We start from the raw sequence: 12,658 nt of genomic DNA on the forward strand, positions 1-12,658 counted from the left end.
CAGTGAATTTGAATCAATTAATTTTTTGCAGTGAATTTAGATCAATTAATTTTTTTGCAGTGAATTTGAATCAATTAATTTTTTGCAGTGAATTTAGATCAATTAATTTTTTGCAGTGAATTTAGATCAATTAATTTTTGGCAGTGAATTTGAATCAATTAATTTTTTGCAGTGAATTTAGATCAATTAATTTTTTGCAGTGAATTTAGATCAATTAATTTTTTTGCAGTGAATTTGAATCAATTAATGTTTTTGCAGTGAATTTGAATCAATTAATGTTTTTGCAGTGAATTTAGATCAATTAATTTTTTGCAGTGAATTTAGATCAATTAATTTTTTTGCAGTGAATTTGAATCAATTAAAGTTTTTGCAGTGAATTTGAATCAATTAATGTTTTTGCAGTGAATTTAGATCAATACATTTTTTGCAATGAATTTGAATCAATTAATTTTTTTGCAGTGAATTTGAATCAATTCATTTTTTGCAGTGAATTTGAATCAATTAATTTTTTTGCAGTGAATTTAGATCAATTCATTTTTTTACAGTGAATTTAGATCAATAAATTTTTTTGCAGTGAATTTGAATCAATTAATTTTTTGCAGTGAATTTAGATCAATTAATTTTTTTTGCAGTGAATTTGAATCAATTAATTTTTTTGCAGTGAATTTAGATCAATTAATTTTTTTGCAATGAATTTAGATCAATTAATTTTTTTGCAGTGAATTTGAATCAATTAATTTTTTGCAGTGAATTTAGATCAATTAATTTTTTTGCAGTGAATTTAGATCAATTAATTTTTTTGCAATGAATTTAGATCAATTAATTTTTTGCAGTGAATTTAGATCAATTATTTTTTTTGCAGTGAATTTGAATCAATTAATTTTTTTGCAGTGAATTTAGATCAATTAATTTTTTGCAGTGAATTTGAATTGGATTTGAATCAATTAAATTTTTTTTTGTCTGGATCTATTAATTCAAAAATACATAACAAATGTATTCCCACAAAACTAATATTCAAATACACCTCTACTATGACATCAAAGTCTAAGTGGTGTAACTGTCCAGAGACACACACCAAAATAAATTTAAATAAAAAAAATACAAAATAAATAAAATCTCATTAAAAGCACATTTTCTTAAAAACTAAATGATGGTACAAGACTCTGCAATGACACGTCTGGAACCCCCCTAAAGGGGCCCCCATTCTACAAGCTTGCGGTCAAAAGCGGCAATTAAATGAAGGACCATGAAGCGGATTTACCCGTCCGGGCATATTCAAATTAAACGAAAGCAAGAGGAAAAGGCCCCTTCTGCCAGGGGCCCCCAGAGTCTCTAGAAACGCCCCTGCCACTACCACAGACCATGACGTGAACGCTGTCGTCCTGCAGAACTAATGTTTCCTTTCCAGATGACGAGTGTGTGTGGAAATCTTCAGGCAACACGAGAGAGCGGCTCTCTCTCCGCACACACACCAGCGGCTTCTGCAAGCATCATTTAACAGTCAAACCAGTCAACACTGGAAATATACTTCAGCCCAAAACACGGCAGGGGAATGAGACCATCAAGTCAGCAAAAATGAGCCTTATAAATAACTCTTTTCTATTGCGGAAAATCGGCATAAATAATTCCACAAGCGTGTTGCGTTAAAACTGAAGTCGTTAATGATCGGTGTGTTGCAGCCGGGATGGCGCCAGTGTCTGAGCGAAGCACACGGGACGTTTCGAGGCAGCTCTCCAACGTAAATCAAAAGAATGTTGCTTTAACTTTGAAGTAGCATTTGAGCATTTATGGCGTAATGATGATGTCACTTGTTTATTAAAAATAAAGCATAAATCTCAACGTACAGAAAATTATAGCCACAAGACGTAAACATTACATATGTTAATGTGATTATAGTGTGATAAAAATCACTTGAGAACCGGATCAATTGTATCAAAGTTGTATCCAATATTACAACTTGGTTGCTATGGCAACGCAACGCTGGTTCATTGCAGCTGCATTGCAAAATGACACATTGTAACTTTTACATTTGTGACGCAGTGATTGGCCGATGTGTGTGTGTGTGTGTGTGTGTGAGTCAGTGTGTGTGTGTGTGAGTGTGTGTGTGTGTGTGTGTGTGTGTGAGAGTGTGTGCGTGTTTTTGTGATTTACGAGGACAATTTTGTAAGTTACAAATTAGTAATTACAAGGGTATTATGCTATAAATGTGATTTATGAGGACATTTCTAGTGTCCCCATAATTCAAATCGCTTATAAATCATACTAAACAATGTTTTATTGAAAATGTAAAAATGCAGAAGGTTTTCTGTGAGGGTTAGGTTTAGGGGTTGTGTTAGGTTTAGAGGATAGAATCTATAGTTTATACAGTATAAAAGTCATTATGTCTATGGAAAGTCCTCATAATGATAGGTAGACCAACATGTGTGTGTGTGTGTGTGTGTGTGTGTGTGTGTGTGTGTGTGTGTGTGTGTGTGTGTGTGTGTGTGTGCACATTGCTCACCTCATCATCCTTGTACCAGGACAGCGATTCGGCCGTCAGGACAAACCAATACTCTTTAGCTCCGCCCTTCATGATGCCGATGTTGTTGATGGTCAGCCAGCCCTTCCTGATCACCTGAAATACACATGATTTGAATCCATGTTAGCAATGGAATACTAGCGTACTGTTTCATGCATACTACACAGTATGCAGTGTGTGTGTACTAAAACGTTGAAGCTCCAAAAAGCACATAAAAGCAGCATAAAAGTAATCCATAAGACTCCAGTGGTTTAATCCATGACATCAGAAGTGATATGATAAGTGTGGGTGAGAAACTGATCAATATTTTAGTCCTTTTTTCCTATAAATTCTCCTCTCTGCCCAGTAGGTGCCGATATGCATGAAGAATGACAATCGGCAAAAACAAAAGGATGTGAAAGTGAAAGTGGAGATTTATAGTAAAAAAGGACTTAAATATTGATGCGTTTCTCACCCACATCTATCATATCACTTCTGAAGACTTATGGATTACTTTTATGCTCGCCATCTCGCACAAATTATTACGATTTGATTATTTTCTCCCCAATTTGGAATGGTGACGGAGGACGAATCTCAGTTGCCTCCACGTCTGAGACCGTCAATCCGCGCATCTTATCATGTGACTTATTGAGCGCGTTACCGTGGAGACGTAGCGCGGGTGGAGGCTTCACGCTATTCTCCGTGGCATCCGCACACAACTCACCACATGCCCCACCGAGAGCGAGAACCACATTATAGTGACCACGAGGAGGTTACCCCATGTGACTCTACCCTCCCTAGCAACCGTGCCAATTTGGTTGCTAAGGAGACCTGACTGGAGTCACTCACCACACGCCCCAACGAGAGCGAGAACCACATTATAGCGACCATGAGGAGGTTACCCCATGTGACGCTACCCTCCCTAGCAACCGGGCCAATTTGGTTGCTAAGGAGACCTGACTGGAGTCACTCACCACACGCCCCACCGAGAGCGAGAATGACATTATAGCGACCACGAAGAGGTTACCCCATGTGACTCTACCCTCCCTAGCAACCGGGCCAATTTGGTTGCTAAGGAGACCTGACTGGAGTCACTCACCACACGCCCCACCGAGAGCGAGAACCACATTATAGCGACCATGAGGAGGTTACCCCATGTGACTCTACCCTCCCTAGCAACCGGGCCAATTTGGTTGCTAAGGAGACCTGACTGGAGTCACTCACCACACGCCCCACCAAGAGCGAGAACCACATTATAGCGACCACGAGGAGGTTACCCCATGTGACTCTACCCTCCCTAGCAACCGGGCCAATTTGGTTGCTAAGGAGACCTGACTGGAGTCACTCACCACACGCCCCACCAAGAGCGAGAACCACATTATAGCGACCACGAAGAGGTTACCCCATGTGACTCTACCCTCCCTAGCAACCGGGCCAATTTGGTTGCTAAGGAGACCTGACTGGAGTCAATCACCACACGCCACATTGAGAGCGAGAATCACATTATAGCGACCACGAGGAGGTTACCCCATGTGACTCTACCCTCCCTAGCAACCAGGCCAATTTGGTTGCTAAGGAGACCTGACTGGAGTCACTCAGCACACCCTGGAATAATACACATCACAACACACGATACTCACCATGATTTCATCCTGTGTCAGAGGTCAAGGAGTGAAAATAGAAAAACAGATAAAAGAGAAAATGAGAATCATTATCGTACATATAATAAACAAACTAACAACAGAAGCTGTAAACGCTGTCAGACAAACACAGAAGACAGCAGCACGTTTATGAGAGATCCAATCATCAGGGGCGATTGTAACATTAATGTAAACATTGATACATTTACAGTAAATGAGCAAGAAGAAACAGTATTGGGGCGATACGGCTACAAAAATCGACAATATTCAATATATATCTGTATATAAATATATATATCGATAATTATGTATTTGCTCTGAAATGCCTGAAAAAGTGTTTTTTTTTTTTTTTAAATAATTTCCATTAATAGAATCAATCATTTAAAGGCACAGAATAAAAATCTATTTAAAAATCAATGTTTTTTATTTCAATTTTGAACTATTTTATTTATATTTGATATACAATGACGCATGAGTAGCTTAATAAAAAAGCATTATTTACCATCATATATTTTTTTAGGGCTGTCAATGGATTACATTTTTAATCTAATTAATTACATGGTCTGCCGATAAATAAATCTAATTAATCACAATTAATCGCATATATAAATATTTATTGAGAAAGCCCCTCAAATAAAAATAATTCAATATATAATGATTAAATCATAATAAATAGTTGTATTTAAACAATTATAAATAATATATATATATATATATATATATATATATATATATATTATAAAAATAATAATACAGATAATTAAAATGCATTACATCATTATGGCACACGAGTAAAGCATTAAAAACGATGTTGTAATTGTAACAATGTTACAATAAGGTTGTATTTGTTAACATTAGTTAGCATAAACTATCATTGAATAATACTTTAAGTTAAATTTGAAACTTAAAAAACACTTCTTGAGAACTGTAAATTCAGATTTGCACTCCATGAAGCCGTGTTTGAGGTCTGTAAATGTGGTTTGTTCTCTGTATGAGCTGCTCGTTCCCTATACAGTGAGTTGCACTTACTGCCCCCTGGTGAAAACAGGTGGTACTACAAGCATGAATTACTCAGATATAAGGAATATTCCTTAATATGGTCCGGAGACATGATTTATTGCTTTACGCATACATTTTTATATAATTAATCGCACTGATTTAACACGTAAAATCGACATAATAATAATAATAATAAAACTAAATTATTACTGTGTGACCCAGTCAACTTAAAAATTATATATTTCTGTCTATGTCTAAGCTTTTATTTTGATACTGAAAGTGTCCGTGTGTATTCGACGCTCTCATCTCCACCTTTTCAGCTCTGTCGGTCCATACAATGCAAGTGAACGGTGACCAGAACGTCGAAGCTCCAAAAAGCACATAAAGGCAGCATAAAATTTATCCAAAAGACTCCAGTGGTTTAATCGGTGTCTTCAGAAGAGATATGAAAGGTGTGGGTGAGAAACAGATCAATATTTATGTCCTTTTTTACTATAAATCTCCACATTCACTTTCACATTCTTCTGCTTTTATTTTGCTAATTCTCATCCTTCGGGCATATCGCCACCTACTGGGCAGGAAGAAGAATGTGAAAGTGAAAGTGGAGATTTATAGTAAAAATGTACTTAAATATTGCTGTTTCTCACCCACAGCGATCATATCACTTCTGAAGACACGGATTAAACCACTTGAGTCTTATGGATTACTTTTATGCTGCTTTTATGTGCTTTTTGGAGCTTCAAAGTTCTGTTCACCATTCACTTGCATTGTATGGACCTATAATCATATAAATGAGTTCATCGCTTGTTTGAAAGAATCTGTCATTCATGTTTATTATCAACCAACAACCTAGAAATGAAATAGATATTAAGTTCACTAATTAAAATGTTAGTTTAATTAATTTAACATTCAATAAATAAGTATACATTAAAAATCATAAAAAGTGTAAATAGTAAAATACTGCGCATTTATTCCTCATTTAACTTTCTCACGAAGTGATGATTATTCTCAACGAGAGAAAACATTTGTTGAAGTGATCGTTCTACACAATTATCAATGAAAAAATTCAGTGTTACAGTTGCCCCAACTGACCATCTGACCAACTGACCATCTGACCATCTGACCATCTGACCAACTCATCTCCAAAACACATTTACATTGTGTAAAACTGTATATAGTGTAACTCTCTTTCTACAGGACAAATACGACTGACAGTTTATGTATCTATGAATGAAATGGGACTGTTCACACACAAACACAAACACACACACACAAAAACACACTCACTTGTATGCACACACACACACACACACACAAAAACACACAAACACATACACACACACACACACACACACAAATAAACACACAAACACATACATACACACAAACACACACACACACTCAAAAACACAGATTCATACACACACACACAGAAACACACTTGTACGCACACACAAACACACACTCAAACTCAAACATACACACACTTGTAGACATGCACACATGCACACATTCACAAACACATTCTCACTCACACACACACACACACACAACATGTTGTCACTGTCTGCCCTTAACAACTGATGTGTTTGCATCACGACTGTCAGTTTGACTACAGTAAATCACACAGTGCACCTCTCGGCTCTTAAAGGAATGTTCTGGGTTCAACAATGTTAAACTCTCCGGACAGTATTTGTGGTTCAAGAATCCTGTTTACAGTCAAACTTGAACGTGCCGTCATGTTCAGAACCGTCTAGGTTACGTATGTAACCTCCGTTCCCCGATGGAGGGAACAAGACATTGTGTCAGAGAAGCGACACTAGGGATCTCTCTTGAGCACCGATATTCACCTCTGGACTATGAAAAAAGGCCAATGAGAGTTGGCAACCAGTATTTGCATGTCCCGCCCCCAGACATATGGGTATTTAAGCGGCGCAAATACGGGAGTTCATTCAGGATTTTTCTGAGGAGCCGGAAACGTCCGGCCACAACAGTGGCTCGGCTCAGCGATGGCGGAGACAACGTCGTCCTCCATCGGGAACGGAGGTTACATACGTAACCTAGACGTTCCCCTTCTGTCACTCTCTCCACGTTGTGTCAGAGAAGCGACACTAGGGGTCCACTTATAAAAGCGCCGCAGCTGAGCCGTGTACGTGAACTGCTGATACAGGAGCGAGCAGGTATTCCTACGTGCAGGGCGACCAACTGTATCAGGCTGCACGTACCCTTCCCCAATGCCCCATTTAAGCCATCAGGATTCCTTATCATTACCCGGAAGGGGAACAAGGTGCTGGCTGCCAACCTGGGAACGGGCCAAGACTGGCCGGGTCACTTTTCTCTCTATGTTTCTCGCATAGAGCAACTTAGGCCGGGGCCTTTACGCGATTGAGGGAAGGGGGTCTTAGCCCTTATTCAGGGCGGAGAAGACCCTGCGGAGGCCACGCCTACCCGAGAGGGAGGCAAGTTTAAGTGGCAAAACCATCAGAGGCCTGACTTAGGGCCTATGTGGAAAAGTCGGTGCGGTGGTGAATCCAGCCTATAGAGGGGGGAACATACAGCACGGCAACCGAGGCAGCCGTGACTGCCTAAGGGATGCACGGGAGTCCGCTCGACAGAGGGACAGAACCGTGGCGTTACACACAGGGGACTCGAAGGAGGCCTTACCTGTGGAGCACCTACACCAGTGCAGGGTAGCTTGCGGTACCAGCAGTGGCTTGGGTCAGCGAGTTCCTCCGCTGAACTGCGACCCACGAGGGCTAGGGAGGAATCAACCAGTGTCCCAAACCTGAGATCTCCTGGGAATGAAGGCGCACTGTTTCCCTGGTTAGGGGAAGGGCGCTAGGTGCAAGCGATTCACCCGGTCAGATCGTGAGCATGCCACCGAGTTCTCACGGGCTCGGTACCTGAGAGAACACGGGACGATACTGACCCAACTCGGAGATTGTAGAATCTCGTGAAAGTGTTAGGTGTTGCCCAGCCCGCTGCTCTACAAATGTCTGCTAGGGCAGTGCCCCTAGCCAGTGCCCATGAGGACGCTTAACACTCCTGGTGGAGTGGGCTCGGACCCGCAAAGGGGGGCACGGCCTGGGTGTGATAAGCCAGGGAAATGGCCTCGAAAACCCAGTGGGCGAGTCTCTGCTTGGAGACAGCATTCCCTTTCTGCTGTCCCCCAAAGCAGACGAAGAGCTGCTCAGAGCGTCTAGTGCTCTGTGTGCGGTCCAGGTAGATACGTAAGGCAAGTACTGGATACAGCAGTGAAAGGGCTGGATCTGCCTCCTCCCGGGGCAGCGCTTGCAGGTTCACTACCTGATCCCTGAAGGGTGTGGTAGGAACCTTGGGCACATAGCCCGGTCGCGGTCACGCAAAGTCACGAAAGTGTCTGCCGGACCGAACTCCAGGCAAGCGTCGCTAACAGAGAACGCATGCAGGTCCCCGACCCTCTTGATGGAAGCGAGCGTGATCAGCAAGGCGGTCTTGAGAGAGAGGGCCCTGAGTCCAACTGAGTCAAGCGGCTCGAAGGGGGGTCTCTGGAGTCCCGTAAGGACGACCAAGAGATCCCAGGAGGGGAACAGGTTAGGCCGGGAGGGAGCTATCCTCCGGGCACCTTTTAGGAACCTGACGATTAAGTCGTGCTTACCAAGAGGCTTTCCGTCTACCGTGTCATGGTGGGCCGCGATAGCGGCGACATACACCTTGAGGGTGGAGGGGGACAGCCTCCTCTCCAGCCTCTCCTGAAGAAACACGAACACTGACCTAACTGCGCACTTCTGTGGGTCTTCGGCTCGGGAGGGGACTTTCCCGTCCCTGAGAAAGAAGGTCCTTCCTCAGGGGAATTCGCCAGGGAGGGGCTGTCGTGAGGAGTGTGAGGTCCGAAAACTAAGTCCGGGTAGGCCTAGTGGGGGGCTACCAGAGTGACTTGCTCCTCGTCCTCCCTGACCTTGCATAGCACCTGTGCAAGAAGGCTCACTGGGGGAAATGCGTACTTGCGCAGCCCCGTGGGCCAGCTGTGTGCCAGTGCATCTGCCCCGAGGGAGCCTCTGTCCGGGCATACCAGAGCGGGCAGTGGGAGGTTTCTTGGGAGGCAAACAGGTCTACCTGAGCCTTGCCGAACCGGTCCCAAATCAGCTGGACCATCTGGGGTGGAGCCTCCACTCCCCGCCAGGCAAGCTTTGTCTTGACAGCGCATCTGCTATCACATTGAGGTTGCCGGGATGTGAGTGGCGCGCAGTGACTCCAGTCGCTGCTGACTCCAAAGGAGGAGACGACGGGCGAGCTGTGACATGTGGGGGGAGCGTACTCCGCCTTGGCGGTTTATGTAGGCTACGACCGTGGTGCTGTCTGTCCTGACTAGGACGTGTTTGTTCCGAGTTAACGGGAGAAACTTCTGCAGGGCCAGACAAACAGCCAGCAGCTCTAGGCAGTTGATGTGCCAGCGCAGCGGGCCTCCGTTCCACCAGCCTGCGGCTGCGTGCCCGTTGCACACGGCGCCCCAACCCAATTTGGAAGCGTCGGTTGTGACCAGAACGCATCGGGACACCTGCTGCAAGGGTACACCTGCCCTTAGAAAGCAGAGGTCTGTCCAGGGTTTGACGGTTTAGCGGCAGGCAGAAGTAACTTTTACGTTGTGCGTGCCGCGGCGCCATGCTCATCTCGGGACTCGAGTCCGGAGCCAGTGCTGAAGTGGTCTCATATGCATCAACCCCAGCGGTGTGGCCGCCGGGGAGGATGCCATATGCCCCAGGAGCTGTTGGAAACGTTTTAGCGGGACCATGGCGCCTGGCTTGAAGGAAGCGAGGCATTTCAGCACTGACTGAGCATGCTCGTTGGAGAGACGTGCTGTCATTGAGTCTAACTCCAGACCGAGAAAAGAGATGCTCTGGACCGGGGAGAGCTTGCTCTTTTCCCGGTTGACCTGAAGCCCCAAACGGCTGAGGTGCCTGAGCACCTGGTCTCTGTGTAGCATAGTAACTCTCGAGAGTGAGCCAGCATGAGCCAGTCGTCGAGGTAATTGAGTATGCCTATGCCGGCTACTCGGTGCGGGGCAAGAGCTGCCTCTGCGACTTTCGTGAAGATGCGAGGGGACAGAGACAGGCCGAAGGGGAGGACTATGTACTGATACGCCTGGCCGTCGAAGGAAGCGTCGATGTCGAGGGCAAATTGAGACGTGGAAGTACGCGTCCTTCAGGTCTACCGCTGCGAACCAATCTAGATGCCGGATGCCAGATAGAATTTGTTTCTGGGTGAGCATTTTGAACGAGAGTTTGGACAAGGTCCGATTGAAAACTCGCAGGTCCAAGATCGGTCGTAAGCCGCCGCCTTTCTTGGGTACAACAAAGTAAGGGCTTCTTCATTTCGGTTGGAGGGACAGGCTCTATCGCGTCCTTTAATAGAAGGAACAGGTGCGGAACAGGTAACGCGGTGCGGAACAGGTAACGCGGCGTTGGGAGGCAACGTGGCGTCCCGAGGCTCCGGTGCTGAGAATAAACTCAAAGCACTTACCTTGCTCCGCGCACCCGGCAGGGGGCGGGTTCATGACTGAGGAGGAGGTCTGATGCTGGCGTCCTCTGGACTCGTCTGAACCGGCCGGCCGGGGAACAGTCGTGAGGCTGAAGGCGGGGACACCGCGTCCATGGAGCCAGGACTGTTGAGGCCTGAAAGCAGAGTGCCGTGAGAACGGCATTTGCGGGCCAGGTGACCCCAGAGACAACAAGGAAATAGCTCTATAGAGTGTAACGAATTTAACAAAACATTCTCCTCCGGCCCTCCACCGGGAACGGAGTGGTCTTACCAACTCCGGAGCTAACGTCTCGGTCTCTGGGTCTGTCATCTCAGGAGCACCTGGGAGCCTTCTGGGTCCTCAAGGGGTCCGTGAGACGATGGGCATCCAACTTCTGTGGGGGCTCAACGCTGGGGCTGAGAGCTGGGCCCACTCACTTGTTAGTTGAGGCGAGCACCACTTTCTTTCTTTCTTGAAAGCCGCAGGAGGACGCCTCGGCGAGCAGACAGGGCATGGCCCCTGGCGGCAGGTTTGCAGCAGGGCAGGATGCTTTTTTGCTTGAAAATAGCCTTCGTCTGTTTCTTCACCACTGAGGACTGCTGGGCTAAGTCGTCAAGTGGTGTTGCCGAATGGACGGAGCTGGGAGACGGGGCGTTTGAGAAAGCGTGCTTTGTCTGCCTCCCGTACTGCCTGTCCATCATTGCGCTTCTGGACCACGGAGTGGCCATCGCCTGTTCGAGTGCAGTTCCTGCAGCACGTCAAGAACAGGACTACCCAAGTGCAGATTTTGAAGTGCCCTGGCCCAGTGGACTTGCAGGAGGGGCCATGGCGTGCAGGGGAGCGGTCTGGGACCGTTCTACCACCGAGGGTAGCGAGGCGGAGGAGCGAGGAAGCTGGGCTTGCTCAGCTCGTCATGCACGTCCGGGAAGGAATCCGGGGCGCGGCTGTGAGCGGCGATATGCCCGCGGAACCAATTAACCCGGGAAGCATAGCGGACCTTCTTGCGTCAGGCTCAGACTGGGCGGAGACCGAAGGTGGCGACCCAGGCGAGTTATCCGCATCCGACGCCGCTGTTACGCTCTCCGATGCAGCGGTGATGTCATCATCCAATGCTGGGGAGCTCGAGGGACCGGACGGTAGGCCGTTAAGCGGACCGCACTAATCCCGAGCTCGAGGGAAGCAGGCAAGCGTGCCGGGGAGGCGGGAGGATTTACCCGGCGAAAGCGTCCCGTTATTCTCCCCGGATCGTTCTCCATCACCCGCGGCGCCTGCCTCAATCCCGTAGGAAGGAGGCGAGGCGCGGGGGGTGGCTGAGATGGCTCTCTCTCACTACAAGAGAAAGCAGAGATCGCAACGCTGCCACGGCTATGTTCTCGCACTGAAAACATAACCCATTGGAGAGAATGCTCATCCCGAGCTCGGACAGAAACAAGCAAGCGTGCCGGGGAGGCGGGGGGTTTCGAGGGGGTTCACCCGTCGAAACGGAGCCCGTCGTTGTCCCCAGATCGTTTTCATTGCCCGCGGCACCTGCCTCAATCCCCTGAAGCGGCTTTCTCTCACTACAAGAGAAAGCCTACGACCGCAGTGCTGTCATGGCTATGTTCTCGCACTGAAAACATAGACCATTCATAAAAACGCTGCCTGCGTGTGATCGCAACCCAGGAATGCAAGGCAGTTTTTATGACCATCAGAGGTGGGGAAACATCAACCACATCCAGAAACTACACAGGGGCGGAAATATCGTCTTTAAAAGACGCGTCCTGAGAAGGACGTTCAACGCCGCTGTGTTTTGCTCTTTAGAGCTGAAATTACTCTTTTAGAATAACTCTGTCGAAGTTGTCTGCGCTGTCGAGCGCCAGGGCAAGAATGCACAGCCGTGCACGAAGGAGAAAGCCGCTGTTATGCGCCGTCAGATCCAACAGCATGCAGAGCGTCAGAGGATTAACCAGGAACTTGGTGTGTAACTCGCAGCAGAGTTCATGCACGACCATCGGCTCCGAAGGAATTTTCTGAATGAACTCCCGT

General features: G+C 46.3%; 1 protein-coding gene across 2 annotated transcripts in view; it reads right to left on the reverse strand.

Moving 5' to 3' along the window:
• The window catches only part of LOC127625690 (dynamin-1), a 92,751-nt gene that overhangs the window by 42,655 nt on the left and 37,438 nt on the right, over window positions 1-12,658 (reverse strand). For both annotated transcript variants that reach the window (XM_052101028.1, XM_052101038.1), the window contains exons 14-15: window positions 4,138-4,149; window positions 2,501-2,614 (exon numbers count right to left, since the gene is read on the reverse strand). In XM_052101028.1, the coding sequence (XP_051956988.1) occupies window positions 2,501-2,614; window positions 4,138-4,149 (126 nt within the window). The remainder of the gene's footprint in view (window positions 1-2,500; window positions 2,615-4,137; window positions 4,150-12,658) is intronic.

This window comes from Xyrauchen texanus, chromosome 3, assembly GCF_025860055.1.
Source record: "Xyrauchen texanus isolate HMW12.3.18 chromosome 3, RBS_HiC_50CHRs, whole genome shotgun sequence".
Lineage (NCBI taxonomy): Eukaryota > Metazoa > Chordata > Actinopteri > Cypriniformes > Catostomidae > Xyrauchen > Xyrauchen texanus.